General features: G+C 39.9%; 2 protein-coding genes across 3 annotated transcripts in view; one reads left to right on the top strand and one right to left on the bottom strand.

Annotated features, from left to right (window-relative positions):
* The window catches only part of LOC116059868 (low affinity immunoglobulin gamma Fc region receptor II-b-like), a 347,874-nt gene that overhangs the window by 149,293 nt on the left and 171,175 nt on the right, over window positions 1-27,406 (top strand). Inside the window, exons 1-4 of one of the 2 annotated variants that reach the window (XM_035993882.1) lie at window positions 24,285-24,320; window positions 24,563-24,598; window positions 25,216-25,479; window positions 25,557-25,799. The exons of the other annotated variant lie outside the window; for it this stretch is intronic. Of the exons in view, the coding sequence (XP_035849775.1) occupies window positions 24,290-24,320; window positions 24,563-24,598; window positions 25,216-25,479; window positions 25,557-25,799 (574 nt within the window). The 5' untranslated portion in view covers window positions 24,285-24,289. Of the gene's footprint in view, window positions 1-24,284; window positions 24,321-24,562; window positions 24,599-25,215; window positions 25,480-25,556; window positions 25,800-27,406 lie in introns of those variants that run through there. 2 annotated transcript variants of the gene reach the window in all.
* LOC116059881 (coxsackievirus and adenovirus receptor-like) lies at window positions 29-2,333 on the bottom strand. The gene is made up of 2 exons (XM_031313148.2): window positions 2,226-2,333; window positions 29-1,354 (listed from the first exon to the last, which is right to left on the bottom strand). Exons 1-2 carry the CDS (start codon window positions 2,272-2,274, stop codon window positions 975-977), a joined length of 429 nt encoding a protein of 142 aa, XP_031169008.2. The 5' UTR covers window positions 2,275-2,333; the 3' UTR covers window positions 29-974.

Raw genomic sequence — 27,406 nt, forward strand, 5'->3', positions numbered from 1 at the left:
TTATGATATATGTGGTCGTATTAACTGAAGAAACATTTCCTGTTTGCAGTGATAACAGTGATACATCAGCGCTGAATACATTATTATTACATTTAATCGGTTTAATGGAGCAAAATATTTCTGTTTATGTGTATAATTATTATTATTATATAAGGAAAACGTATTTAAGGTAAAAGTACTTTAAGTTAAGTAACATTTGTTTTTCTATGAAGCAACTTTTACTCAAGTGAATATTCTAGTTCTCTTGAAGTAAAGTTAATTTGAAGTGAATCTCTTTTAGTCTGACCCTCCTCTGGACCAACTCATCATGGGAGACCTTAGAGGATCTCAGAGCTCCAGTTAATACAGATCCCAGACTCAGATACACAGACCCCCCCCCCACCACAGTAAGGTGGAGATTCAGAGGGGAGACATTATTGTTTTGAGTAGCATAACCTTTACTCGAGTAAAATGTCTTTAAAGATCCTTACTTGAAAAAAAGTATGTGTAGAGGTATATGTAGAGGGGAGAAATTGGATGAGAAAAAAACCAAACAGCAGATTTAAACATGACTCACACCCAGAGAAAGAGAAGTCTTGAATATACAACACATGAGAAAACAGTCAGGTGTAAAGAGCTCTGAGAGTTGTCAGGTCAGCTTATCGCTTCATCATCAGCAGACGGTCCTGATTTCTTGTTCTTACGTCTTTTATAAATCAGGAAACCAACGACGCTCAGAAGCACTGAGTGACCGGTAATGCCACAGCTGACCCGCAGTGTTCACATGATTTACCTTTAGAGACACAACACATTACAACAGCTACAAGAACCAGTGCACCTACGACGCATAGGACTATAGTAGTAGTGGAGAATTTATCCTTGGAGTTTCCAACATGAGAACCTAAATATGAAAAACACATGAGTCAGTATATGTGTGGATAGTTGAGCAGCCTTCATCTTCTCTGATGTTAGAAACTGCAGCTACAACCTGATACTCAGAAAAACTCACTGAGAGAGACTACCTCACCTGGCTCTGTAACCTGCAGTTGGATGGTATTGATTGGGTCTGTGTCTCTCTTTTTACGTCTTGAACCAGCTGATGTAACTACACACTCGTATGTTCCGTTGTCGATGCTGCTCACATTCTTCAGAATTAAAGACGTGTCTCCGTCCTTCAGATCTCTGTCCACCAGGTCCACCCTGTCCTTAAAGTCTGGATGCTGGTAGGTTGGATCCAGGTGTCCATCACTGTAATAGAGGATGTACTCTGGCGCTAGGTCAGCTCTGCTCCACTCTACAACGCCGATGGGGTAATCAGCAGCCTGACATGGCAGAGTGACATCATCTCCAGGGTACACTATTACTGCTTCTTGGTCTGAAAAACAGTAATAATCAATGACCAGAAAATGCCTCAAGACAATTTGACAGTGTGCTTACCAGGTGCACATCCCACTGCTAATATTACAGCATGCATAAATTGTATACACCATAAATTGGTGTATACATTTTTGTAAATTCCATATAATTTTTACTGGTTATTTGTTATTGATTAGACTGACTTTTGTGTTTATGGTCAATAGGCTTAAGTGATTTGGTCATTTCATAGAGAGCGACAAGTTACTGTTGTCAGAATTAAACTAATACATATTTTGCTGTATAGATGAACGTGGATATTACATATTTTTATTATTTATAGTGTGAGTTGGGGGGGGCTACAAAACCTCTCGGCCCCAGGGACCTAGTGGCAGGTTAAGGTGGGCCTGCGCCCGTCCACCAACAGGCTGCAGCCCCCTCACTCAGACTCCTCTCCATGTGTGTATTTCAGGCCTGTTTGTAATGTGTGTGAGTGTAATTTCCCTTGCGGGATTAATAAAGTATAAATTATTATTATTACATTTATGTCATTAAGTAAACTGAGCCTAATAATAATGGTTACAGATGATTTAAGGTGGCTAAAGGAACTCAAGACATTTAAAAGTGTAACTAAGTAGAAGAAAAATAGTACAACATTACTTGAAGTATTCGTAATTGTGAATTAAATTAACGGATTCAACAAACGATATGTTAGGTGGGCTACAAACAGTTAAACATGCTAAATGCATAACCTAACATTTAAAAAAAAAAACTGATACTGTTAATACCAAATCAGTTTATCTGTTTAAACACAACAAAATGACATAATTCTGTAATAAAGGTCAGAAATAAAGTCTACGTGTATCCTTTCACAATAAAAGCTGAAAATTTACCAGAAGCTGCTTCAGGCAGAATGAACAACAGGAGCATTAATATAGCCATGAGAGAGTGATGATCAGCTGTCGTATGTCTCTCCCTCTATGTTCCCTCCCTCTGTTCTCCGTTCTCGTTCTCGATCCCTTACAGTCTGAGGATTTATATCTGTGTGAGAGTGGGTGGATCTACACAGCACATTCTGTTTGAGGACATCAAGCGCTTTAAGGCTTGGCACAAAGTGGAGATGCAGCCCTCTCTGTGGACTTTTAAACACGCCACATTGTTATCCGATCGTAGTTTCTAGAGAATGTGTTATCAAAATATATATTGCCCTTAGTAACTGACTTCATTTAAAACACATTTGGCAACTTTATCAGTCTTTTCTAATTATCTCAACAACTGCCATAATATATTCATCAAACTTCTAACAACAATATCAACAGCAGTCTTCATACAGCAACATAATAGTAACAATGACTGTCACATGAATAATTATTAAAATAATGGTCACAACTTTAAATAATAACAGTACTTAAATGGACAGCAACATGCACCTGTTGTATTTTAATGCAGGCTGATAATAATAAGGTAAAACCACTGCTGGGTGATCAGAACAGGCTCCAGGATTAATAAATCCCGGCTGTTAGCCTGGCTGTTAGAATAAATCTCCACGGTAACTTAGGTACCTCTGCGTTTGTGAAACCGAGTCAAGGCTAATTTGAGCCAGGATAACTGGGAAATCCCAGCTTAATCCCTTATCTTGGTTTTGTGAAATAGCCCTCTGCTCAGTTTACATGTTTCTAAGTCTCTTTGTGTTCTCATTAAATTATTATTTCAAACTGCTGCACACTCCTCGTCTTCCTGCACTTGGGTCCAAGCCTGCACCGTGACAACTCTCTGATTTAATTCCAATTTTATCTGTTTTTTGTTTGTTTTATATCTTTGTAAATAACGTTGTAAATTGTTTTTGAAAAGCTAAGTTATCATTATTATCACTATTACAGTACTGTACATGTCACTTTGCATGTTTTAGCTAATTTCCTACAAATAGTACTTCACATCACTGCTGATGCCGTTTCCATTAGCTACCATGCAATTATAAAAGTAAATTAGAGACTCTTGAAACTTCAGCTGTGTGATCCAGCACAGTGATGTCATTGTTCTGAGGTAACATAGTGCCGGCTTTGCAACTCAATCTGTACTCTTTTTGCATTAACATGGAAATCAATTAATAATTAATAATACGACTACAGACCCAATGTTTATTGTATGCTAATTGATGATAATGGAATTGAGAGAAATCTCAAGTTCTCCAGAACACTCTGAATAAATGGCCAGCAGGAATATGATGTATAAATCAATTGAAGTTTAGGGGCTAAAACTTTCCCCTTCAATTGCGCCATTGACATTTTAGAAAATGCTTATAGAAAGAGTATTATGCCTTTGACATGTCAAATATAACAGGCATAGTAAATCTGTAGGCTACTAATTATTTAAGGGTTTTCTCAAATCTTTGCTTTTTTGTGAAATTTGGGATGATTTGACATCTTTGGGCCTTATGCAGTTATTTCAATGAACCATCTAAGAAGTTTAGAGGGGAAATGTTTCTTTAGTGGAACTGCCAACAACTCATGAACACGAAAACATTATGATGATGAAACAAGTGTTGCATTTCTTGAACTTGTTTTTATGTAAAATCTTAGTAACCAATAAATGTAAAATGTAGTAGGGTAAATCCCTCTGAAATGTAGAGAAGTAGAAGTCACGCAGCATAAAATAGAAATACTTAAGTAAAGTACAAGTACCTAAAAAGTAAATGTACTTAGTTGCTTTCCACCACTTTCAACAGTCTACTGGAGTTGTGTTTGTGACCACCTAAGGAATATTCACTCAGGTTTATCTGTGACCTGGGGGCTGTTTCACAAAAGCAGAATTTATAAATCCAGGATAACTGATAAAGCCAGGCTTGACTTAATCTAATCTGGGCAGCATGGCTTGGTGCGTTTCACAAAGGCCAAGCCAGGCTGAGGAGGAGAGACTAGGTCGAGTCAGGCTGAGGAGGAGAGACTAGGTCGAGTCAGGCTGAGGAGGAGCGTGATATGGTGATAACATAATATACATGAAATAGACAATCTATAACATTGCTGAGATGTAGTAAAGAGTCAGAATACAGTTAGTGAAAATGTAATTGTGGTCAAGATAGTGTTGTGGATCCAGTGATCAGTTATAACGCAGTATATATATATAAATAGATAGTCTATATGAATGCTGAGAAGTAGTGAAGTCAATGTACAGTTAGTGCAAGATGTAATGTAGTTAGTGATGTGGATCAGTAATAGCACAGTAAACATGAACAGACAGTCTGTCAGAATGTTGAATATAGTAAAGAGTCAATATACAGTTAGTGCAAATATTTCTCTAGGTAGTGGGGTAGAAACATGAATAACACAGTATACATGGAAAGACAGTCTACATGAATGTTAAATGCTGAGATGAAGTAGAGAGTCAATGTACAGTATGTGCAAAGTGTGTACTAGATAGTGATGTTGAACAATTGTAGCACAATATACATAAGTAGACAGAAATATCTAAATGCTGAAATGTAGTAAAAAATCAATATATGGTTAGTGCAGTTGTGGTCTGAATAGCAAAGTAAGTGTAGAAATGAGTGGTAGGTGTGAAAGAAAATTTTAAAAAGAAGAAAAAAATTGTATGACAACAAGGCGTTGCAACAGTGGTGGGGAGAAATACAGTTTTGCATGCCAGGGCAGGTGCAAGGTGCAAAAGCGCGTGAACAGATATGTGCAAATGTGCAATGGGGCTTGTCAGAGACAGTGGGATAGGGTGTATAAAAATAATACATGCACTGATCGGATCTGATCGGGTTTCAGGGTTTTTTGTAGCTCATTCCAATCATTTGCAGCTGAGAACTGGAAGGATTGGTGGCCAAAGGTGTGCGCTTTTGCGGTGACCAAGGAGATGTAACTGCTTGAGCGGACGTTGCGGGTGGGTAGGGCTATTGTGACCAGTGAGCTTAAGTACCACGGGACTTTGCCTAGCAAGGACTTGTAAATGAGTTGGCACCAGTGAGTTAGGCGTCGAGTGTGTAGCGAGGGCCAGCCAACTAGTGCAGAGAGGTTGCAGTGGTGGTTGTTAAAAGGGGCTCTGATCACAAAACGTATGGCACTGTGATAGAGAGCATCCAGTGTTTTCAGGAGAGTTTGAGGCAGTTCTGTAAATAACATCACTGAAATCGAGAATTGGTCAAATTTAGTGCGGTCTTTAAACGCGTTGTTAACGGCGTTAACGCAAACCCATTTTAACAGTGTCAATTTCTTTATAACGTTCTTTTTGGCCTAGCAAACTTTGTAGTTTTTTTCACATGCTGTTGCAACTACAACACCACACCGGATCTAGCTAGACTGGAAACAAAACAGTCTTGAAAACTGTCTTGTTTGGGCTGCAGATGCGGATGGCAAGCACGAGACACCGAAATGGATGCCAATAGGATTCTGAATGGAAAGTTTACTTTTAAAAAGTTGCCAAATGGTTCCATTGACAAGACCAAAGTGATCTGTGTGTTTTGTTGTTGTGAACTGAGCTATCATCGCAGCACGTCCAGTCTGAAATACCACTTGATAGCCAAGCACACAGCTGATGCGAATTCATTCGAATTCATTCATTCGTCAAAGCCAGGCGACAATGGATGACTTCAGACAGAAGCACATGGATGTTAGTGTGAAATTGAACACTACAGTATATGCCAATGTTGTTTTCAATAAAACATTTGCACAAAGCAAGCCGATCCACTTTTCCATGTTGATAAGAGCATTAAAATGAGAAAAAAATAATGGGACAAAAAGAAATCAAGGGACATTTAGAATAGATGAAAATGTGCGATTAATTGCGATTAATTGCGAGTTAACTATGACATTAATGCGATTAATCGAGATTAAATATTTCAATAGTTTGACAGCACTAGTAAAATTGTCATTTTCACCAAAGCGAGTTTGGCAGCGTGAGTGAAGGAGGCCCTGTTGCAGAATTGAAAACCGATCCTGGACTTAACTTCAGATTGAAGGTGGATTATGTGTTGCTGGAAGGTGAGGGAACTGTCTAGCCAGACACCTAAGTATTTGTACACTGTCACATTTTCTAATTCCAGCCCATCGAGTGTGGTGATGCTAATTGGATGGGCAGGGGTAGGCCTTGATCGTTTGAAAAGCATAAACTTGGTTTTGCCGGAGTTTAGAAGTATGAACTACTACGACTACCATTGTAGTCACTGTTCCATTATCTTTATTATGACTATTATTGCCACTGTTCATCACACCCCCAATCGGCACCGTCAGACACCGCCTACCAAGAGTCTGGGTCTGTCCGAGGTTTCTTCCTAAAGGGGAGTTTTTCCTCGCCACTGTCGCAATAGCCACTGCTAATGCTTGCTCTTGGGGGAATTACTGGAATTGTTGGGACTTTGTAAATTATAGAGTCTGGTCTAGACCTAATCTGTAAAGTGTCTCGAGATAACTCTTGTTATGATTTGATACTATAAATAAAATTGAATTGAATTGAATTGAATTGAAGTAATTGGAGGTTTCGAACGAGTGTTGAATAGCATTGACGCTCTCCTGGAGTTTGACAGCACATTATTTAATGAGGGGCCGGATGTATACAGGATGGTGTCGTCTGCGTAGAGGTGGATTTGTGAGGGCCAGGCAGCAAGAGCCACGTCATTGATGTAAAGGGAGAAAAGAGTCGGCTCGAGAATCGAGCCTTGTGGCACCCCCATAGAGACATCCATAGGTCCAGACAACAGACCCTCAGATTTAACGCACTGGACCCTATCAGAAAAGTAGTTCCTGATCCACGCGAGGTAGTCATGAGAAAACCCAAGGTTGTTGACTCTGTCGATGAGAATATGATGGTTAACAGAGTCAAAGGCCTTAGACATATCAATGTAGACGGTTGCACAGTAATGCTTTTTGTCAATGGCGACCGTGATGTTGTTTATGTCCTTGAGGGTGGCAGTGGTACAGCTATGACCAGCACGGAAGCCAGATTGCATAGTGGAAAGGACACGATGGGATTCAAGATGGTTGGTAATCTGTTTATTGACCAAGCTTTCAAAGACTTTCGGGAGACAAGGCAAGATAGATATGGGTCTATAGCAGTTTGGGTCAAGGGTGTCTCCCCCTTTGAAGAGAGGGATGACTGCGGCGGATTTCCAATCTCCAGGAATTTCTGAAGATGTGAGATATAAGTTAAACAGGCTGGTAATGGGGGAAGCAATAATACTTGCAGATAATTTTAGGAAATAGGGGTCCAGATTGTCTAGCCCATCTGATTTATAAGGGTCCAGATTTTGCAACTTCCTCAACACATCCGCTTTCAGGATTGAGGTGAAGGAGAAGCGTGGTGGGGGGTGTGGACGTGTAGCTGCGGGGGTTGTGGGACAGTTTACTGGGGGTCCGGCTGCGAGATGGAAAGCATGGATTTGTAAATGCACATGCGCAAGGCGCTTCATGCCGTGCGCTAGGTTCGTTAAAATAGGGCCCTTTATGTCCAGCTTAATGTCTGTTTCTGTCACAGCCCTGCTTTATGGCCAGTGACCTTTGGACTTTTGTTTTTATATTTCTTTAAGACCATGTGACAGTTTTTGTTTTGTATGTCACTGATCAACGAATTCTCATGAACAAGTTTGTATGATATTGTACGAAACGTTATGCACACTAAAACGTATGATATAGGAAAACTAGGAGACCACCGGGTGATCACGTGACATCAGCTACAGCGCCCCATGACGCCAAGCAGCAGATACTAGTTGTTTAAGCTGTTACAGAGCTTCCTGCAGCCGGCTACAGACCTCCGTCACAGCTTGGTCGTATCAGCGGCAGTTAGTAGATGTGTTGGATGGGAGATAAACGTGCTCTGGTTTATTGGCATTTCTTTAAAAAACAATCACAATCATCTTGGGCGTTGCTAAGCACCAGGTGGAGCCACAGTGCCTCTGCAAAATAGCCTCAGGAAGGAACTTGTTTTGGTGGAACATGTGTATGTTCAAAAGTAGTTTTAGTCGTGCAACAGAAAACTCAGATTGGACAGATAGTCTAGCTAGCTGTCTGGATTTACCCTGCAGAGATCTGAGGAACAGTTAACCATAGTCCTCATGAATCCACCGGAGTTTAGAACGCCAACCCAAAAAAAGATGAAGAGGTCGGACATCGGCGAAAAGACATGCATCTGGCGGAATTTCCTGCGGCACCGGAGCAATCCCGGGAGTGGAACGTCGTGGATATAGACTAATGTGGTGCATACAGCACACAGTGCCTTTTCGAACATATGGTTCATGAGAACAGGTTGCACTGATTAAAAATAATTCATACTCAGTGACTCACTCTGGTGCCTATTTTATCTATCCATCCATCCATCTTCGTCCGCTTATCCAGGGTCGGGTTTTATCTAGTTATTTGTGATCTCCTTCAGATTAAAAGAATGCAGTTCTGATGCTCATGGCTTTAGTCTCCTCTTCTCTCTCTCTCTCTTTATTATTTGGACTGAACCCATTTATAATCAGCTCTCAGATCATCTTTATTTCTTTATTAACATTGGTGACTTTATCATCAAGGAAGTAGGTGGATCTGAATGTGTGTGTTTTAGTTTCACATATGTGTCTTGTTGGAAGAAACGTAAAATGACATGTTTTGTATTCAGATAAAATAACATGTTAGAACTAAACTCCTCTTCCTTCATCGTGTTTAGTTTCAGACGAACTGCAAGCAGGTTTGGCGAAACATTACTCCTAGATAAGATAAGACTTTATTAATCCCACACTGGGGAAATTCCTGTGCTACAGCAGCTCAAAAGAAGAAAAAACACACACAGAATAACACAAATACACAATAAGTAGACATAGGAGAACAAATATACATAAGGTATAAGAATTAGAAAAATACAGTTAGTTATAATAATAATAATAGTAATAAAACAAACATTTACACAATAAACACACTTATATAAACAGACAATATATGAACACTGATATACAGATGAGTAAGGTGCGGATGAATAGAGATGACATATTGCACAGTTGGAGGTAACACAGAGTAATAAATAAATAAATATGTATAGTGCAGAATATTGTCCAGTGATGGCTCATATTGCAGAGACAGCTAGCAGTGCTACATTATGATGTTGTATTAGCTAGCAGTGCTACATTATGATGTTGCATTAAAGAGTCTGACTGCTGCTGGAATGAAGGACCTGCGGTAGCACTGAGGGTGCAGCAGTCTGCTGCTGAAGGAGCTGCTCAGGGAACTCACTGTCTCATGTGGGGGGGTGAGAGGTGTTGCCCATGATTGATGCCAGCCTGGCTAACATCCTCCTCTCCACCACCTCCTCTATGGATTGCTAGTTAATGCACGCTCCTTTCCAGTTGGTGACATGATGCTAATTACTTTTGATACTTAAGTACAGTAAATATCAGATACTTTAAGACTTTTAGTCAAGTAATATTCTACAAGGAAACTTTAACTTCTACCAAAGTTATTTTCTGGTAAGATACTTTTACTCAAGTATGGCTTTCAAGTACTTTATACCAGACTGCCTAAATGAAAGACTGAGCTAACAGAGTGAACTGTGAGCTGAACTGAGCATGTGTAAAGAAAGAGAAGGTGCTGTGCTGTCACCTGCTGGCTGTCTGACTCAACTGATATGATGCTTTCATCCAAAGAGAGTTTTACAATGAGCATCTCATTCACACTTGTTTTTTAAGGCCCGGCGTATTTGGCAGACATTCAAGGCAAATACCTTCATATGGAAACCTACTTGGCAATAAAGCTGGTTGATTCTTGGTATGCAGCTACACAGTCTATTTTAGTCTATTTCTGAACACATTTCAGTGTTTAAACAGAGTAAAGGTGTTGTGTTCACTTCCCCCCACACCTTGGGTAGTTGGGAGGAAGCTGCACCTACAGAGAGATGGCTCGTTTGTGTGCATAATCAGTACTTATGCACACAAACACTCATACTCATGTTATGCAAGATGTGTATGAATGCATGAATGCATGAGAGTATACATGGGTGTGCAATTGAAGTATACAACTTTGGCCGAGGCGGCTTCTCGTCATCCACACTACCGGTCACATAGGAAGGAGGGGGGTTGACTTGATGCAACTGCTAAATGAACAAAGTGCAGACATCATTTGGCCAAAGGTCAGGATGGAGGAAACATCTCTGCTGCGGCTGCTTTGTAAGTAAACTCTTTGTGCATTTATGATAACAATGCTTAAAAAAATACTAAATGAAATGCAAAAAAACTGAGAAATCTAAAGTCTAGGTTATACAGCAATGTTAGGCTTAAAACAATGCTTCTGGAACGTTAAAATTATGAGAATTTTGAAAAGTTGTGTAAATGTTTCATAATGTTATTTTCATTTTTTAAACTTTAAACCGAACCAAACTCCAACTAACCTGAATGTCTTATCTCTTCAGTTCTGATCTCACTGCTGAGCTGCCCAACAAACCAAGGTCAGTACACTTTTTCTCTAGATAGAAAGTCCTGTTCAGAGTACTTTTAAAATGTGTAGAGGGTTATTGTGTGTATTCAAATTACAGATTTGTTTATTTTTGAAAAGTTTATGACTGAGAAGCCAGAGGCCTCATTTATCAAAGCATGTGTAAAACAATTACATCTCACCTACATCTACATCCGCCTGCTTGTACCCACTCATTCACATGCAGAAACTCCCCAGAATACCAGATATGGTTAACCACATCCCTTTGAAACTCTGAGTAGCATTAATGTAGAGATACTTGTTGTGGACAAAAATAGAAAAAAAGAAAGATAAAGATGAAAAACATCACACACAATGAAATTAAGATATTGGAGCATTCCGGGAGCAAACATGAAGTAAGGTTTCCCAGCTTAGATCAATTATTGATTGTATAAAGAAATGAGCTGATTCCATAAGTGTCCTAGAGAATCAATGTGAAGCCTCAGAGGCCCAGTCACGCGTTGTCCAAAGCAGTGATTGTCACAGTAGCAGTAATAATCAACTAGTTTTTAACTACTACATCATCTTCCCTCCTCCCTCCAGCCTCTCTGACTGTGAGTCCCAGCAGCTCTCAGATGTTTGAAGGACAGTCTGTCTCTCTGAGCTGTGAGGAGGACGACAGCTCTGCTGGATGGACTCTGAGGAGGATCACAGAAATAGAATCCAGGACTCAGTGTGGAGATGGCTGGGGAAAACCTGCTGGTTCTTCATGTAAAATCAGCTACATTGTCCCATTGGACAGTGGAGTGTACTGGTGTGAGTCCAGAGAGGGAGCAACCAGTAACAGCATCACCATCACTGTCACTGGTAAGATCAGACTGAAGCAATCGAACATATAGCTACGAAAAGAAAAGCATTGTAATTTGTATGCATTTGGTCAGGGTGGATGTTTTGCTCCTAAAACACAGGGCTATCAAGCCGGGGAGCAGGTGATCATGTCCCGAGTGTTTTAATACAGACCACAATCTTTTTTTGTTAACCTGTCATTTTGGTGTCTAAACTTAGCTGTCATTGCTACATGACCCTCACTTTTTGTCAGCTAAACTCAACTGTATCGGCCATTGATACGACAGACATCTCATGGTGCTCTGTACCCGTTGTTATGTGACCAACTGGCGGTCGCCTAATTTAGTAGGATATCATACAAATTGGTGTGCATACATTTTGTACAACATCATATGAAACCTTTAATGAGAATGTGTTGCTCGGTGTTGAGGTGGACCAGTGATCCTGCAGAGTGGGTCTCTGTCACAGGTGAGGAGATTACCTTTGATTTCAGGAGTTCATTCATCCAGATATTCACCTGACAGCTGATTCTCTCTACAGAGAAACCTACGACCACAAGCCCTCCTACGACAAACACTCCATCGAGCTCTCTGCCGCCCCCCTACACAACCTCAGCTCCGCCCCCGTCCTCAGACCACCTCCCCCTTGTGATCAGACTATTCATCCACCTGGTGGTGTTCTGTCCGTACTGCATCTCCACTTTCATCATGGTGTCTTTATATAGAGACAGGGCCGCAGGTAACACTCTGAATCATTTACTTACAATCAATCAATCAATCAATCAACCAATCAATCAATCAATCTCACACCACCACTCTGGTGTTGATCAGTTAACAGCTCATCAATTATCTACATTTTCTTTCTAACCTGCTCTGACTGTAGGAAATGACCTGCCCTTCTCCGTGGTGATGACCCCACCCACCCAGGCTGAGGAGGGATTGGATGAAGACTATGATGATGTCATCACTGCTGTCACCACGGAGCATCACTTCTGAACTGATCTGAGAAGAAGGTCAAATGTTTCAAGTCCTCATAAATCAAGAACAGTGGAAGTCTCAGAAATCTTCCCTGTGGATCTCCACATGTTCTAGTTTGACCTGTAGATGTAAGATGTTAACCTAAGACCAGTTCAGTCCAAAGATTTGCGATGAAAACAAGTTTTGAAACCTGTTAGTTTCCACCAATGAGATGAGACGGTGTATCCTCTGCATTGAGATGACTCTGGGGCGCTCATTGAGCCTCCGTCTAAAATTCTGCCATTTTCAACAGCTGACAGTTTGAAACATAGCAATAAAATGGATCATTTCATTTCTATAGTTTGCAGCTGATTTGACCGTTCCAAAACCAGCCTCCGAAAACTTAAGCCCGAGACACACAGACCAGATGGCTGACCCTCGGCAGAAAAGGCAGTTGGACTGATCAGTCTCCCCAAGTTGAAAGGTTTCTTCTCGTTGCAATCGTTGCTCTGAACTGGACTTTAGTAGCAGATAGTTGTTCAGGTTCTGCTGTAAGTCATGTTGTTGTTCGTGTCTTAGATGCCAAGTTGTTAATCTTTTCAGATAAAATAAAATAAAATGATGAGCATCTTTTCTCTCTGTGCTTTGTTCCAATGTGATATTAACTTCACTTCTCTCATATCATACAACCTGTTTCCTTGTAGCTGACATGTAACGTAGTCGTATATAAAGAGGAAGGAGGAGGCTTTTACTGGCTGTCCAACTGCTGTTGATCCTCACCAAGAGAAGAACCTCACCAACTCCGACATCACAATTCAACATGGCTGCGCCGATCATCAACAGTAGTGAAAGCTGTGTGAATATACTGTTTATTAGCACTTCTGTTTTATATCGTGGTTGGTTGGCGTGTCGTTGAGTGACATTTTGCAAGTGAAGGCCCAGGAGGCCCCTGACATTTTGGGCCCCTGGGCCTTTCCCCGGTAGGCCTGTTCACTAATCCATGCCCACTGTTTAAGTGTTTAAACATTAACATTCACAACTAATACTAGACTTTCCTCTGAAACAACCTTTAATATCTGTACTCATACAAAGAGTTAAGTTTAACTGAGGGCAACAAAGTAGTAAAGCCAAGAGCACAGGTGTCTTTTCATGAACTTGTAACACAGAGACACTGCCAATATAAAACGTGTCCTTTTCACAAGGCGCCACAAGATGGCGCCCTGGTGTAATGGGAGGAACGAAATGTAATGCATACCCCTACGGTTTTTTTTCTTCTAATAGTTATCATGAAACGAGGGACATCGTGTCCTTTTTTGCCCCAGTAAACAAAAAAGTGAGAACAACAGCAGTGAGGGAAACGAATCAAGGTGTTGAGGAGCAGGAAGAGGGAGAGCCAGAGGAGTCGGTAGAGGTTGGAGAGAGGGCATGTGATGAAAGTGAGGGATCTGACACAGAGAGGGAAATTCCAGAGGGTGAGGAGGATGAAGAAGAGGGTGCGGAGGAAGAAAACATACAGTGACAGAGAGAGGAACAGCCAGAGGGACAGCAAGTGGATCCATGTGGATCAAGTACTGCACCAACAGGTTTGTGATAATCTTACTATTTGCAAAGAAGTGCAATTACAATTTCATTGTAGGCCTGCTGTGTGTCCTTAAAATGGTGCTTTCTGTTGTAAATTCTTTTTTGTGTCAAGATGGCTCTAATGTTTCTTTTTTAAGTAAATACTTGGCCTACATTTTGAAATACATGCAGATTTACATCAGGCATGAAAACGGGTCAGGGGTGAAAAAGGTGAGAAGGATATTACCCCTCTAGGGGGGTCCGGGGGCATGGTCCCCCGGAAGAAAATTTTAAATATTCCATATTTTAGAGCATCAATCATGCATTTTGAGATGCATTTTTTGCCAACCTGGGGAGAGCTGGAGAAACTTAACTTCAGCCATGAGCAGGGGTTAAAGTAAAAAAAATCCTGAGCCTGAAACTTTTTAAAGTTAATTTGAAAGTCCTTCTGACATTACACAATAATAAAAGTCATATTTTTTAAAAACTAAAATGTTTTGGATCAATTTTGACTTCTTCCAACCATGTGTTAAATTAAGAGTCAATGTAGATTTACATATTGCAATAATATCATAATCCTACAATGAATTATTGTGAAAACTAAACTTTCTAGATGTTGTAGAGGTCATCATCAAAAAAGCGAATTAGTACATTCATGATTTTGTCCATGTTGATATTAGCTGCTTTATTTACATTTATTAAAAACTTTGCATTGATTAGCTTTTCATATATCTAGACGTCTAAACTCTGGGACAAGGCCGTGATGTTTAAATACCTGCCCTGCTGATTCCAAACAGACAGCTTTGTCAAGGCAGTTTGGGCTTCAGATAGCTTTTACACAGTGGCCATCGTTAATAACAAATCATGTTCCGCTATGAACGCACACACATATTGTTTGTATCACGGTCGGTCAGTGAAGGCGCAGTCGCAATGGTAGCGGTAGCTGTCGTTGCCGGTAACGTACTCGTATGACAGAGTGCACGGACCAAAGCTTTGTGACTAGCATCTAATGACTAACAGCCCTTTCTTACTGCTGCTGCCATACAGTATCTTCCTTGAACATGCGCTGCAGAAGCACCCGGCTCCCTCAATTTCAGGCAAAGTGCTGAACAGCTTCCCGTCTCCACCCTTTTCCTCTTGTCCTCTATTCATGCCCAACGCCATTTGTTTTTAACTACTTTCTCAACTAAAGCTGTACCTACATGCTCCAAGTTTGATAAACTTTGCCTCCATTTTTTTTTAGCCGTGTTACCACGGAGACCACACCGGCACCGCACTCTCGCATTTCTGCAAAGACCCGCCCTGCTTTGCATCTGATTGGCTAGAACTCGTTTCATTGGTAGGTGGAAGTTCGATGATTGGTTAAATGGGTTTAACCAATCAGCTCTGTTTACTGTAACTTCCTATTAACCTTCAACTGAGAGATTACACAATAAAATACCATACAAAAAAAAAGTAGTTTAGGAGTCAAATGTAACAAAATATGTATTTTTCCCACAATATATACTAAGAGTTTTTACAGAGGCCGAGTTTCCTTCTTCACATATTATATGCTTTGCTTCTTTTGCTTGAAGGCCTATTAATGGACATAGAAAAGAAAGACACTGAAGAAATTTTACTCTGAAATCTAGATACTATAAAGATAATTACATGTAAGTGATAAATATAATGCACACTGTACACATGAATGTAAACAGAGTATTCATCAGTTATTTCCCCCAAGCTAAATATAAGATCAAAAACCACTGATGTGTCCTCTCTCTGTTGTTCCATGAATGTACAGTAATCTACACTATATAGTTACTGGTCCAGTGAACTAAGACTAGAACTAAGGAGGACTGTACAATTAGGATAGGTTTTATAATTGTACAATCCTCTTAAATTATAGTCCCAGTTTACTGGACAGAACACACACTGTGTGCTAAGAATGCCAAATACAATGCACACGGAAAAGTAATATACTGTACATGATCCTTTACTGTCAAGGAATACAACAAGAATTACATCATCTAAAAATATGTATTGGTCTCTGACCAGTCTGCTGTTGTTAGAACCATTATAGAAACACGTGTATAGACTTTATATATTATCTTCATCACTGACTTCATTATAGAAACACGTGTATAGGACTTTATATATTATCTTCATCACTGACTTCATTATAGAAACACGTGTATAGGACTTTATATATTATCTTCATCACTGACTTCATTTAAAACACATTTAAAACTGTATCAGCCTTTTCTAATTATCTCAACAACTGTCATACTATATTCACCAAACTTCTAACAACAATATGAACAGCAGTTTATTAGTCTTCATGAAGGCAATATAACAGCACCAATGACTGTCACATGAATATTTATTTAAATAATGGTCACAATGTTAAAATAATAACAGGACTTAACTGAACAGCAATGTACCTGTTGTATTTTAATGCAGGCTAATAATAATAATAATAATAATAATAATAAGGGAAAGAGCCACTGTTGAGTGAACGGAAAAGGCTCCAGGATTAATACATCCTGGCTGTTAGCCTGGTCAGGAGCAGGCTAGCTGTACATGATATCTATGGTAAGACAAACTATGTTATATATATATATATATATATATATATATATATATATATATATAAAACCAATCAGAGGCAGAGAGGGCGGAGCCGTGGGAAACCAAAACACACACACACCCTTTTTCATCATTCAGTAGATGCTGCATTTCTTCTTCTCTCTGTAAAGGATATACAGTGGATCTACGCTCCCTCACCTCGTATGGCCCCATTTCTGTTCCTGTTGTTATTTCTCTCTGAAGCAGCTTCAGGTAAATATCAGTTTTTATCGATAAAAGATTTATGTAACGTTAGACATTAAATGTTTTATCGGCATGGGCGTATATTTCGTCTAACACATTTCTCAAGAGCAATTATTGTACTTGTATATGTTATGTGTAGTTGCTAAACACCAGTAAGTAGTCTGGAAAGCTGCTTTATTCTATCAGATTCTTCTCTCTAATACAGATTATGCTGAACTGAGCCTCAGCAAGCTAACGTTAGCTAACTAGCTAGCCGTCCGGTCCGACACTAGATTAGTAAAAGTAAATATCTTAATGTTTCATTCACACTCTCGTCGAAGTGATGAAAACACATTGCTATCGTCAGATGGGTGGTGACTTTGTTAGCTCATTTTCTGTCAACAGTGTAACGTTAGCATTAAGGCACATGGGCGGAATGTACAGGCTAGCTAGCTACCAAACAAGCTAGGTAACAGAGCGTTATTATCACTAACATAGCGGACTCATGGAGAAATACATCGGTGTGGCGGCTGCTGGGGAAGCTCAATTTCGGCCAAAAACAGGTCGACAATATTAGCATTGTCTGCCCTCGTGTGCAGTTTGCTAGCTGGCTAGTTCACCCCTACGACATTAACCTAGCCTACTGTATGTGTGAATGAATGAATGGACGATCTAACGAAACGCTGTTAATCTCGAAGGAGGAAATGTGGGAATTAGGTTAAACTGAATCAAGGAATGTGGTGTATAATTGTATGAAATGTATGATGGAAATTGGCTAGCAGTTTCGCCAAGCAAATACCAAGAAATAGGTTGCAGCAGTTTGTCTTTCGACTACACTTGCAAAATCTGCAATGGGACTGAGCCAGTGTTGCCAGATCTCGCGAGACAAATTAGCAACAAGGCCTGTGAAAACAGTTTTGCAAAACTGTACACACGGTAGTTTATTTATTTTTCTCCCCCCCTGAGCTTCAGGACAATGACCACAAGAGGGAGTTAAACCACCTTTTACCATTATTTAACATTAGAAAATTGATGGGATATCAAATATAGACTGATGTACCAAGTACATTATATACACAGTAAACCTCTGATAATTAAAATGTGCACACACAAATAAATATCATCTTGAATTCACAAATTATTTATTATTGCAGGGACTGCAGAAGATCCCATTTTTAAATAACTATAACCCAGAAACAGGAGAAATTATTGATAATCTTAGTGTGCAGCATTAAAGTGGCTCCTGAAAAAAATGTTTTTCTTAAGACTCATAACACTTTAGCCTCATATAAATGAAGAATAACACCACTATTATCTTTCAAGTTGCTTCAGGTACCAAGGTGCATTTGTTTGTAATGTTTTTTCTGTGCTAGCATGTTGTACGAGGTCCGCATGGTGTGCACGTATTTCACACTACCATACTCTGCACGGTGCTTTTGAGTCGTCCCCCACGACGGGTTGAATCCATTCTTTTACTCCTTTCTCTTTCTTCCAGTCTTTGTTATATTTTTCCCGTATTTCGCCCACTTTGTCCCGGGCATTTGTTCCTCCTACAGTCCAGTCACCATCAGTCGCGACTCGCGTGCATTTTCATTTAAACGTCACTCACTGACGTTTTCCTAAACAGAAGAATACAGATTGCCCTGCTCTGCCGCTGATTGGCTAGTACTTGTTTACATCTGGGTCAGAGCCAATTAGAAGCAGGATGTGGGTGGGAAAAAACTCTGCTGTCTCCTGTGTGTAAGGGGAAAGGGGAGGGACAGAAGGAACAGGCAAGACAAACTCCTACGTTTAAATAACATATAGAAAATATCTGCTTGACAACTTATTATGGAGCTGGGAACAAGCCCAAATAAGCAACTACACTTAAGAAATAAGCCCAAAAAAAATACGACCCGTGACTACCAATATTTGTAAGCGACTTTCCAGAAAAACAAGCCCAAAGTCGCTTATAATAAGCGGACTTGGCATCATTGGACTGAGCTCGCATAGCTTCGGCGACGTTTTTACAGTACAAAATCAAAAGGAGATGCAGTCTTTCAACAGACCCTCCAATCATCACGCAGGAGTCCAGGCCTGCCCACTCCGCCATTCACCCCCTAGAGACGCTGAGCGTCCGTGGGCGGGACATAATCGCGGCATTTATCCAATGACCATCTAGTTTCGAAGCACTGAAAAAAACTGCTCAAAGCAGCCCCATTGAAGTCCATGGACGCCAGGCTTCAACAGGGAAATGCACTGTGACGCTACAGTCGTTTTTTTTTTTTTACATGACTACTTTATTTACTAAGAATCATCTGTATTAGAGAAAAGACTCACTTTATCTGATGTTTAAAGTAAATAAATAGCCTTGCTACTTATTGAAGTTCCCCCAGAGTTATGTGTGTCAGTATATATAGCAGATAAAGTTTTAAGTGATTCTTTTCCCTAATACAGATGGACTGAAAAATATCAATAATAAAATCACATTATACAAAACATGGGGAGCTGCATCACTTCCCAACGTTTTCAACGCTTTTGTATAAAGTTTGTGCCGAAAACAGCCCTGAAGCTGGCCCTGGTCACATGACTGTGGAAATATGTGAAGGGACTATAGTGCGTAGCTGCGACCCGCCCACCTCCGCATCAAATCGTGAATGTTGCCATTTTCCCATCCCAGTCTTCTAAAGAGTTGACCTGTGGTAATAAAGTCCTGTGATATCTCTGCAGTTGTGACAGATCAGTGAACGTCTCCATCAGGTGAGACTCTACAGAGACCTTCTGCAGGGACACACCTGTAGACAACTGTTGAAATAACATGACTTATTATTAATAGTAGTTTTTTATGGTTTTTCAGACCTGATTGTGGTAGTGTGCTCTGGACAGGATGCCATTCTGCCATGTCAGGCTGCTGATTCCTCCATCAGTGTTGTAGAGTGGAGCAGACCTGACCTGGAGGAGTATGTCCTCTTATACAGAGATGGACGCTTGGATCCAACCCTCCAGAATCCATCCTTTAAGGACAGGGTGGAGCTGGTGGACAGAGAGCTGAAGGACGGAGACGTGTCTTTAACTCTGAAGAATGTGAGCAGCATCGACAACGGAACATACGAGTGTCGTGTTGCACCAGATAGTTCAAGCCGTAAAAAGAGAGCCATCATTGACTCTGAGCCAATCAGAATCATCCGTCTGCAGGTTACAGAGCCAGCAGGTGAGTGAGTCTCTCTCAGTGAGTTTTTCTGTGTATCATGTTGTAGCTGTAGTTTCTAACATCAGAGAGGATGAAGGCTGCTCCACTATCACACATTTACTGACTCTTGTTTTTTTTTTTTTTTTTTTAACTTAAGGTTCCGAGGATAGAAACTCCTCTCCTGTAGGCCGACACGTTGGATTGGGAGTAGGTGGTTCCCTGCTTCTTGTAGCTGTTGCAGTGGTTGGTGTCCTGATATATAAAAGACGTAAGGAGAAGAGATCAGGACCACCTGCTGATGATGATGATAACGCATCGGCCGCTCAGTTCATCTGACAACTCCCAGAGCTCTTTACACCTGACAGCTTTCTCATGTGTTGTAAATATTCAACACTTTTTCTTTCTGTGGATGTGATCTGCTATTTGTTTTTTCTCAACCAATCACTTCCCCTCTATGAATCCCACATACCTTACCGTGGTGGGGGGGGGGTTCATGTACCCGATGAGTCTGGGATCTGTATTATCTGGAGCTCTGTGCACGATCACGGAAGGCTTGTATCATGTCGACGCGCCGACAGTTTTGTTATTACTTAGAATTCCTTCAACAGATTAAATGTAGCAATAATGTACTCAGCACTGATGTAGCACTGAACGCTTTAATTAGAACATGTTTCTAATGTAGCAATGTTTCTTTACTTTGAAATATCAGCAGACATAGCACCCACTAAATATCTTATATCAGGTGTAGAGGTCTTTAACGTGTTACAGGTCTCAACGCTAACCTTTTAAAGTGGTTGCCAGCTTTTGGTTGTCAAAATGGACAATACGATTGCCATGTTTTAAACAACCTATACTTGGATCAATTCATTTCTTACTTGTTTTTTAAACTGTACCATACATTTTGATAATGAAACACTGAGATAATGGCTTGCCATATAATTCCCCATCCCTCTCAAATAGGGGGTGCAACGGATCACAAAACGCACAGATCTGATCTTGGTTCTGAGTCACGTATCAGATAAATTTTTGGATCAGCATAAAAAAAAGGGGGGAATTTAAATGATTATTCAAAATGAAATTACAATAACTTTTAACAATAATTACTTCTTCCACCAGTAAATTGCTGTTAAACGAGGAAAAGGGTATTTTGCAATAACTTTGAATGCACCACGAGGTATACCAGTTTTAAGCAAACGCAACCTTTATGTCTGTTGATTTTCCGCCAACAGCAGTGACCAGTGCTAGTTTGTGTCTTTTAGCTCTTAGCTTTAGCGGCAGACTGTTGTACGTCCCGCTGTTAGAATCCTCTACAGTGAAATACTGACACACGTTTACACAGTTTAACTGTCAGCATTTTAACCGTGTTTAATCCAGTTACTACTGTAGCTAACAGTAGGCTAACTGTTGTGCTTACTTGCTGTGTAAGGCGTTATTAGTGTTTACCAGTGTGACATGCAGCGATGCTTCTGTAGCCTCTAACGTCTGTTTTGGAGCATCAGACGTCGGCGCGGACATTTACGTGGCACCACAATGAGGCACTAAAATCCGCGTTGGTATTTCGTCCGGTAGATAGCGGGCACCAGTGCCATATTAGCACCGGATTTTAACATGTGCTGTTAATGTGAACAGAAAATTGCGTTGCCTGCTTCTCACGGCAAACGCGCCTGTGGAAAGCACAACAGCTGAAATGTTGCGTTGCGCACAAACGTAGTATTTAAACTTCATGGAGACAACCAAATAAAATATTGACTTCTTTTGAAATAAGATTTTCCAGTTTTATAAGCTTTTTTGTATTGTTTTTATATATATAAAAAAAACACAAATATTGAACAGGTGGCAACCAGAGGCCACAAAACGGTTGCCAATTGACTCAGTCAGGTGAAGCAGTGAGAATAGTTGAAAAAGTGGAAATGTGTTTAATTGGTATGAATGTCATTGAAAAGTATAATATGAATAATGTCTTAAAGATGTGGAATATCTTGTTTTTGGAAAAGGCTGACGCTACACTGGATTGCAACATAATTCTGTGTGTTTGAGATAACTATACATTTCATATGGTGTTTATTTGTATTTTTGTTTTCTCCTCAGCCATTTAAAAGTCCATGGTCTCTGCTTAGAATCATATATTTCCAGGTTATGATTTGAACTGAGGAGATGATTACACTGTGAATATTGTTTGTCTCAGGGGAACCCGGAGGACCAATCCGTCAGAAAATAAGACGTTAAACTGTATTTATTATCTACTTAGATGTATATGTTTGCAAAAGGAAATGTGGTTTTGAAAAAACTACAAATGATATGAGACTTAACTAGTTAAATAAAATAATACATGAACAGAAACATGGAAAGTTATTGCTTACACATTTAATAAACTTATTTACAGAACAATGACCTTAAAGCTCTTTGTCTTTCAGTCTTCAGTGTATCTGAGAGAAAAATAAATACTTTTATTATTTCCATTTGTATCAAGTTGTTACTTTTATATATTCATTGTTTTGCATGTTTTGGTCTTTGAACACAACTTAAGCAGCTAAAAGTATCAAACCTAATATTGAAGTTACAGTTGACCTTATGTAAATGTGTACAGGACGATGTAATCCTGAGAGACTATGATCTGAATCTGACAGAATCATTGGTGTCAGCTGAAGAGATCTTTGTCCAACATGTTTTTTCAGTAACATTGCTTTCTCATGTGTCGTATACTAACGTACACTTCCCTTTTATATATATATTATGAAAAGCCAAACGGTTGCCTACCACTTTTTATCATGCAAAGGATCCTCTCATTTCTTCCATGTTCTTCCTTTTGTGTGCAGCTTAGAAAAAAATATATTATTAATTTAAGTTTAAATTATTATATTATTAAATTATAAATTATTTTCATCAAGAGAAAATTGCCACCTTTTTCTCCACTGATGTCCTTTTGGGGACATTCTAGCTTTAACACCATCCATCAAACTTTACAAACCAAAAATCACAATAACCATAATGTATACATAATAGTTATGTGGTATTGTTGTAAAAGTTAATTACTGTCTACTAGAAGCAATGCAAGCTGGTTGTGAGGATATAACAGCAGATTGTTGTAGGCGTGGTCTCCTCCCCTCACCACCACCATCACTCCAAGTTGAAGGTGTTGAAGGTGGTGGTTCTTCCATCTCAAAACAAACTAACAAAGATCAAATGTTCTTATAAGACAGCTTGATCGCTTGATTGGCTCAATGATGAGCCAGCTTTATCAAACCTGGTGACAGAGCCATCTACCGCTCCGGCAGTGATAATGTGGGTTTAGAATGACTCAGAACATTTTTATAATTGTAACGAGTAATGATGCAGCACATAAAAAATGTATCGGAGTAAAAGTATTAAACTCATCAAAAATATGCACTGAAGTAAAAGTGGAAGTAGGAGAAAAAAAATGATACTCCAGTAGAGTACAGATACAGCCTTTTAGTACTTAATTACAGTAGTGAAGTAGTTGTACTTTGTTACTATACATCTCTGGGTGTGATGCCATGTTTGTGTTGACAGTGTGAATGCTCTTCATTTTGTCGGCTAAACACAGCAAAGTTACTGTCATATAGTCACGGTTGAATTAAAAAACACACATCTTAAAGAGCGAGCCAACAGAGTGAACTGTGAGCTGAACTGAACATGTGTAAAGAAAGAGAAGGAGCTGTGCTGTCACCTGCTGGCTGTCTGACTCAACTGATATGATGCTTTCATCCAAAGAGAGTTTTACAATGAGCATCTCACTCCCACTTACACTCACACTTGTTTTTTAACGCCCCCGGCGTATTTGGCCGACAAATGTAACCCTTGCACATATTCATATTTTGACTGAACCAAAACCTCAAGGCAAATGCCTACTTGGCAATACAATACTGGTTGATTCTTGGTGTGCAGCTATACAGTCTATTTTAGTCTATTTCTGAACACATTTCAGTGTTTAAACAGAGGCAAGGTGTTGTGTTCACTTCCCCCCACACCTTGGGTAGTTGGGAGGAAGCTGCACCTACAGAGAGATGGCTCGTTTGTGTGCATAATCAGTACTTATGCACACAAACACTCATACTCATGTTATGCAAGATGTGTATGAATGCATGAATGCATGAGAGTATGCATGGGTGTGCAATTGAAGTATACAACTTTGGCCGAGGTGGCTTCTCGTCATCCACACTGCCAGTCACATAGGAAGGAGGGGGGTTGACTTGATGCAACTGCTAAATGAACAAAGTGCAGACATCATTTGGTCAAAGGTCAGGATGGAGGAAACATCTCTGCTGCGGCTGCTTTGTAAGTAAACTCTTTGTGCATTTATGATAACAATGCTTAAAAAAATACTAAATGAAATGCATAAAAACTGAGAAATCTAAAGTCTAGGTTATACAGCAATGTTAGGCTTAAAACAATGCTTCTGGAACGTTAAAATTATGAGAATTTTGAAAGGTTGTGTAAATGTTTCATAATGTTATTTTCATTTTTTAAACTTTAAACCGAACCAAACTCCAACTAACCTGAATGTCTTATCTCTTCAGTTCTGATCTCACTGCTGAGCTGCCCAACAAACCAAGGTCAGTACACTTTTTCTCTAGATAGAACATCCTGTTCAGAGTACTTTTAAAATGTGTAGAGGGTTATTGTGTGTAATCAAATTACAGATTTATTTAATTTTAGAAAAGTTTATGATTGAGAAACCAGAGGCATAATTTATCAAATGATCATGTGTAAAAACAAATGTCAGTGTGTGTGTGTGAAAAGTGTTTGTACGAACAAAACGTTTGCTATTCATCAAACCTGCACATGTAATGGAATATCACACCTACATCTACATCCGCCTGCTTGTTCACACTTTGAAATTCCCCAGAATAACAGATATAGTTAACCACATCCCTTTGAAACTGAGTGGCTTTAATATAGATATACTTGTGGGAAAAAGTAGAATACGAGAAAGGTAAAGATGAAAAACATCACACACAATGAGGTTAAGATATTGGAGCTACCTGGTAGCAAACATGAAGTAAGGTTTCCCAGCTTAGATCAATTATGTGTAAAGAAATGAGCTGATTCCTTAAGAGTCCTAGAGAATCAATGTGAAGTATCAGAGGCCCAGTCACGCTTTGTCTAGAGCAGTGATTGTCACAGTAGCAGTAATAATCAACTAGTTTTCACTAAACCCTCCTCCCTCCAGCCTCTCTGACTGTGAGTCCCAGCAGCTCTCAGATGTTTGAAGGACAGTCTGTCTCTCTGAGCTGTGAGGAGGACGACAGCTCTGCTGGATGGACTCTGAGGAGGAACACTACCAGAGAAACCAGGACTCAGTGTGGAGCTGACTGGGGAAAAATTGCTGGTTCCTCCTGTACAGTCAGCTACGTGGCTCCATGGTACAGTGGAGTTTACTGGTGTGAGTCCAGAGAGGGAGCAACCAGTAACAGCATCAACATCACTGTCACTGGTAAGATCAGACTGTGGAGTCAGTATTGATGAGTGTGTGTGAATGGATGACATGCTGTAGTTTGTCTCTGTGTTGAGGTGGACCAGTGATCCTGCAGAGTCCTGTCCTCCCTGTGATGGAGGGAGAAGACCTCACTCTGCACTGTAAAACAAAGATGTCCTCCAACCTCCCAGCTGATTTCTATAAAGATGGCTCCTTCATCAGGACTGAGTCTGCAGGTCACATGACCATCCACCATGTTTCCAGGTCTGATGAAGGCCTCTACAAGTGTTACATCAGCAGTGTTGGAGAGTCTCCACCCAGCTGGGTCTCTGTCACAGGTGAGGAGGTTACCTTTGATTTCAGGAGTTCATTCATCCAGATATTCACCTGACAGCTGATTCTCTCTACAGGGAAACCAAAGACCTCAGGCCCACCAACCTCTGCAGCCCCGCCCTTGGCCTCAGACCGGCTCAACCTTGTGATCAGACTGGTCGTTCACCTGGTGGTGTTCTGTCCGTACTGCATCTCCACTTTCATCATGGTGTCTTTATATCGACACAGAGAAACAGGTAACACTCTGAATCATTCATTACCATTTCAATCAATTAATCCATCTCAAAATACCACTCCAGTATTGACGATTAACAGTCAACACATTTCCATATCACATCTCAGTAACAGTTTATTTGAACCCAACATGATCCTTTTGAATGTGAATAACTGTTGTTATTAAGCCGTTTTGGGAAGGACACTTTCAAAATGTATTTCGTTACAGAATACAGAATACAGTACATGCCCAAAAATGTAATTTGTAACGTATTCCGTTACGTTACTCAATCTGAGTAACGTATTCTGAATACTTGGATTACTTCCACATTGAATTGCTTTTTATAAGTGTAGGAATGCAGCCATCAAATCCTGCTTACTAAAGCAGGCCTACTCTGGTAAAAGTTTCCACAATAGCGTTACTAACAAGTACCTGAACAAGCAGATAGATGTTTGTATTTGTAGTCCCGAACTGCCTACAACAAAAATCTAACCGCAGTCTAAACTACCACAAGCTAATTTTAGCTAACGTTAGCTAGCATGTCAAACAGCTCTGGGGTTACTAGTAAATCAGCACATAGGAGAATGTAAAATCGCACATCAACTAAGCATGTAGCTACCTGATCCAACTAGCCTAGAAAATAACAAGGTGACCAGTAAAACTATAGTTAAAAAATAACTTAGCCTACTTTAAGATGCTACTTCAGGAGTAGGGAGTCTTTGGACGCTGAATGGATTGGAAGCTGGCAAGCAGAGGTTGCACGGCACAGTTATATTTCGTTCTCCCTGTTCTTTCTTTAATGTGAAATGCTGTTTTAATTGCCAAGATAGAAACGCATTCCTGCCCTGGCTCTGTTGTGCTGGTTCCGGCTCCATCTCTACCTCTATCTCCTGCTAATACGTCCATGAGCTTCCAACTCCATTGTGACTGATCACGCAAATAGCAAATTTTTTCATTTTCATACTGGGGCTTCTGGGAAATGCATGGAGTTGCTTTAATTTATTTAGAGAGTGAATAAACTCGTGAAACAGAGAAGTATCGTCATGTAATCCATTCAACAATGTAACTGTATTCTTAATACCAACTATTTAAATTGTAACTGTAACGGAATACAGTTACTCATAATTTGTATTCTGAATATGTAACGCCGGTACATGTATTCCATTACTCCCCAACACTGTCATTAAGTATCTTTTGGTTAATTACGACACTTTTAATGCCAACTTGGCATTGTATGAGATGTTTGTGTTACGACAACTTGACATAAACGAAGACAACATAAGCTGTCAATGTCTTTGCTATGACAACTTGACATTAAGCAAGAAAATATAACCTGTTATAAATATGTCATGGCAGGCCTAATTAATAATGTCATTAATTTGTAGGTTTACATTACAT

This window comes from Sander lucioperca, chromosome 17 (genome assembly GCF_008315115.2).
Source record: "Sander lucioperca isolate FBNREF2018 chromosome 17, SLUC_FBN_1.2, whole genome shotgun sequence".
Classification (NCBI taxonomy): domain Eukaryota; kingdom Metazoa; phylum Chordata; class Actinopteri; order Perciformes; family Percidae; genus Sander; species Sander lucioperca.

Coding starts and splice junctions, on each gene's coding strand:
- LOC116059881 (XM_031313148.2), bottom strand. CDS start 2,274: ATGGCTATATTAATGCTCCTGTTGTTCATTCTGCCTGAAGCAGCTTCT. Junction 1,355..2,225: donor TCTGCCTGAAGCAGCTTCTG/GTAAATTTTCAG, acceptor ACTGTTTTTCAG/ACCAAGAAGCAGTAATAGTG.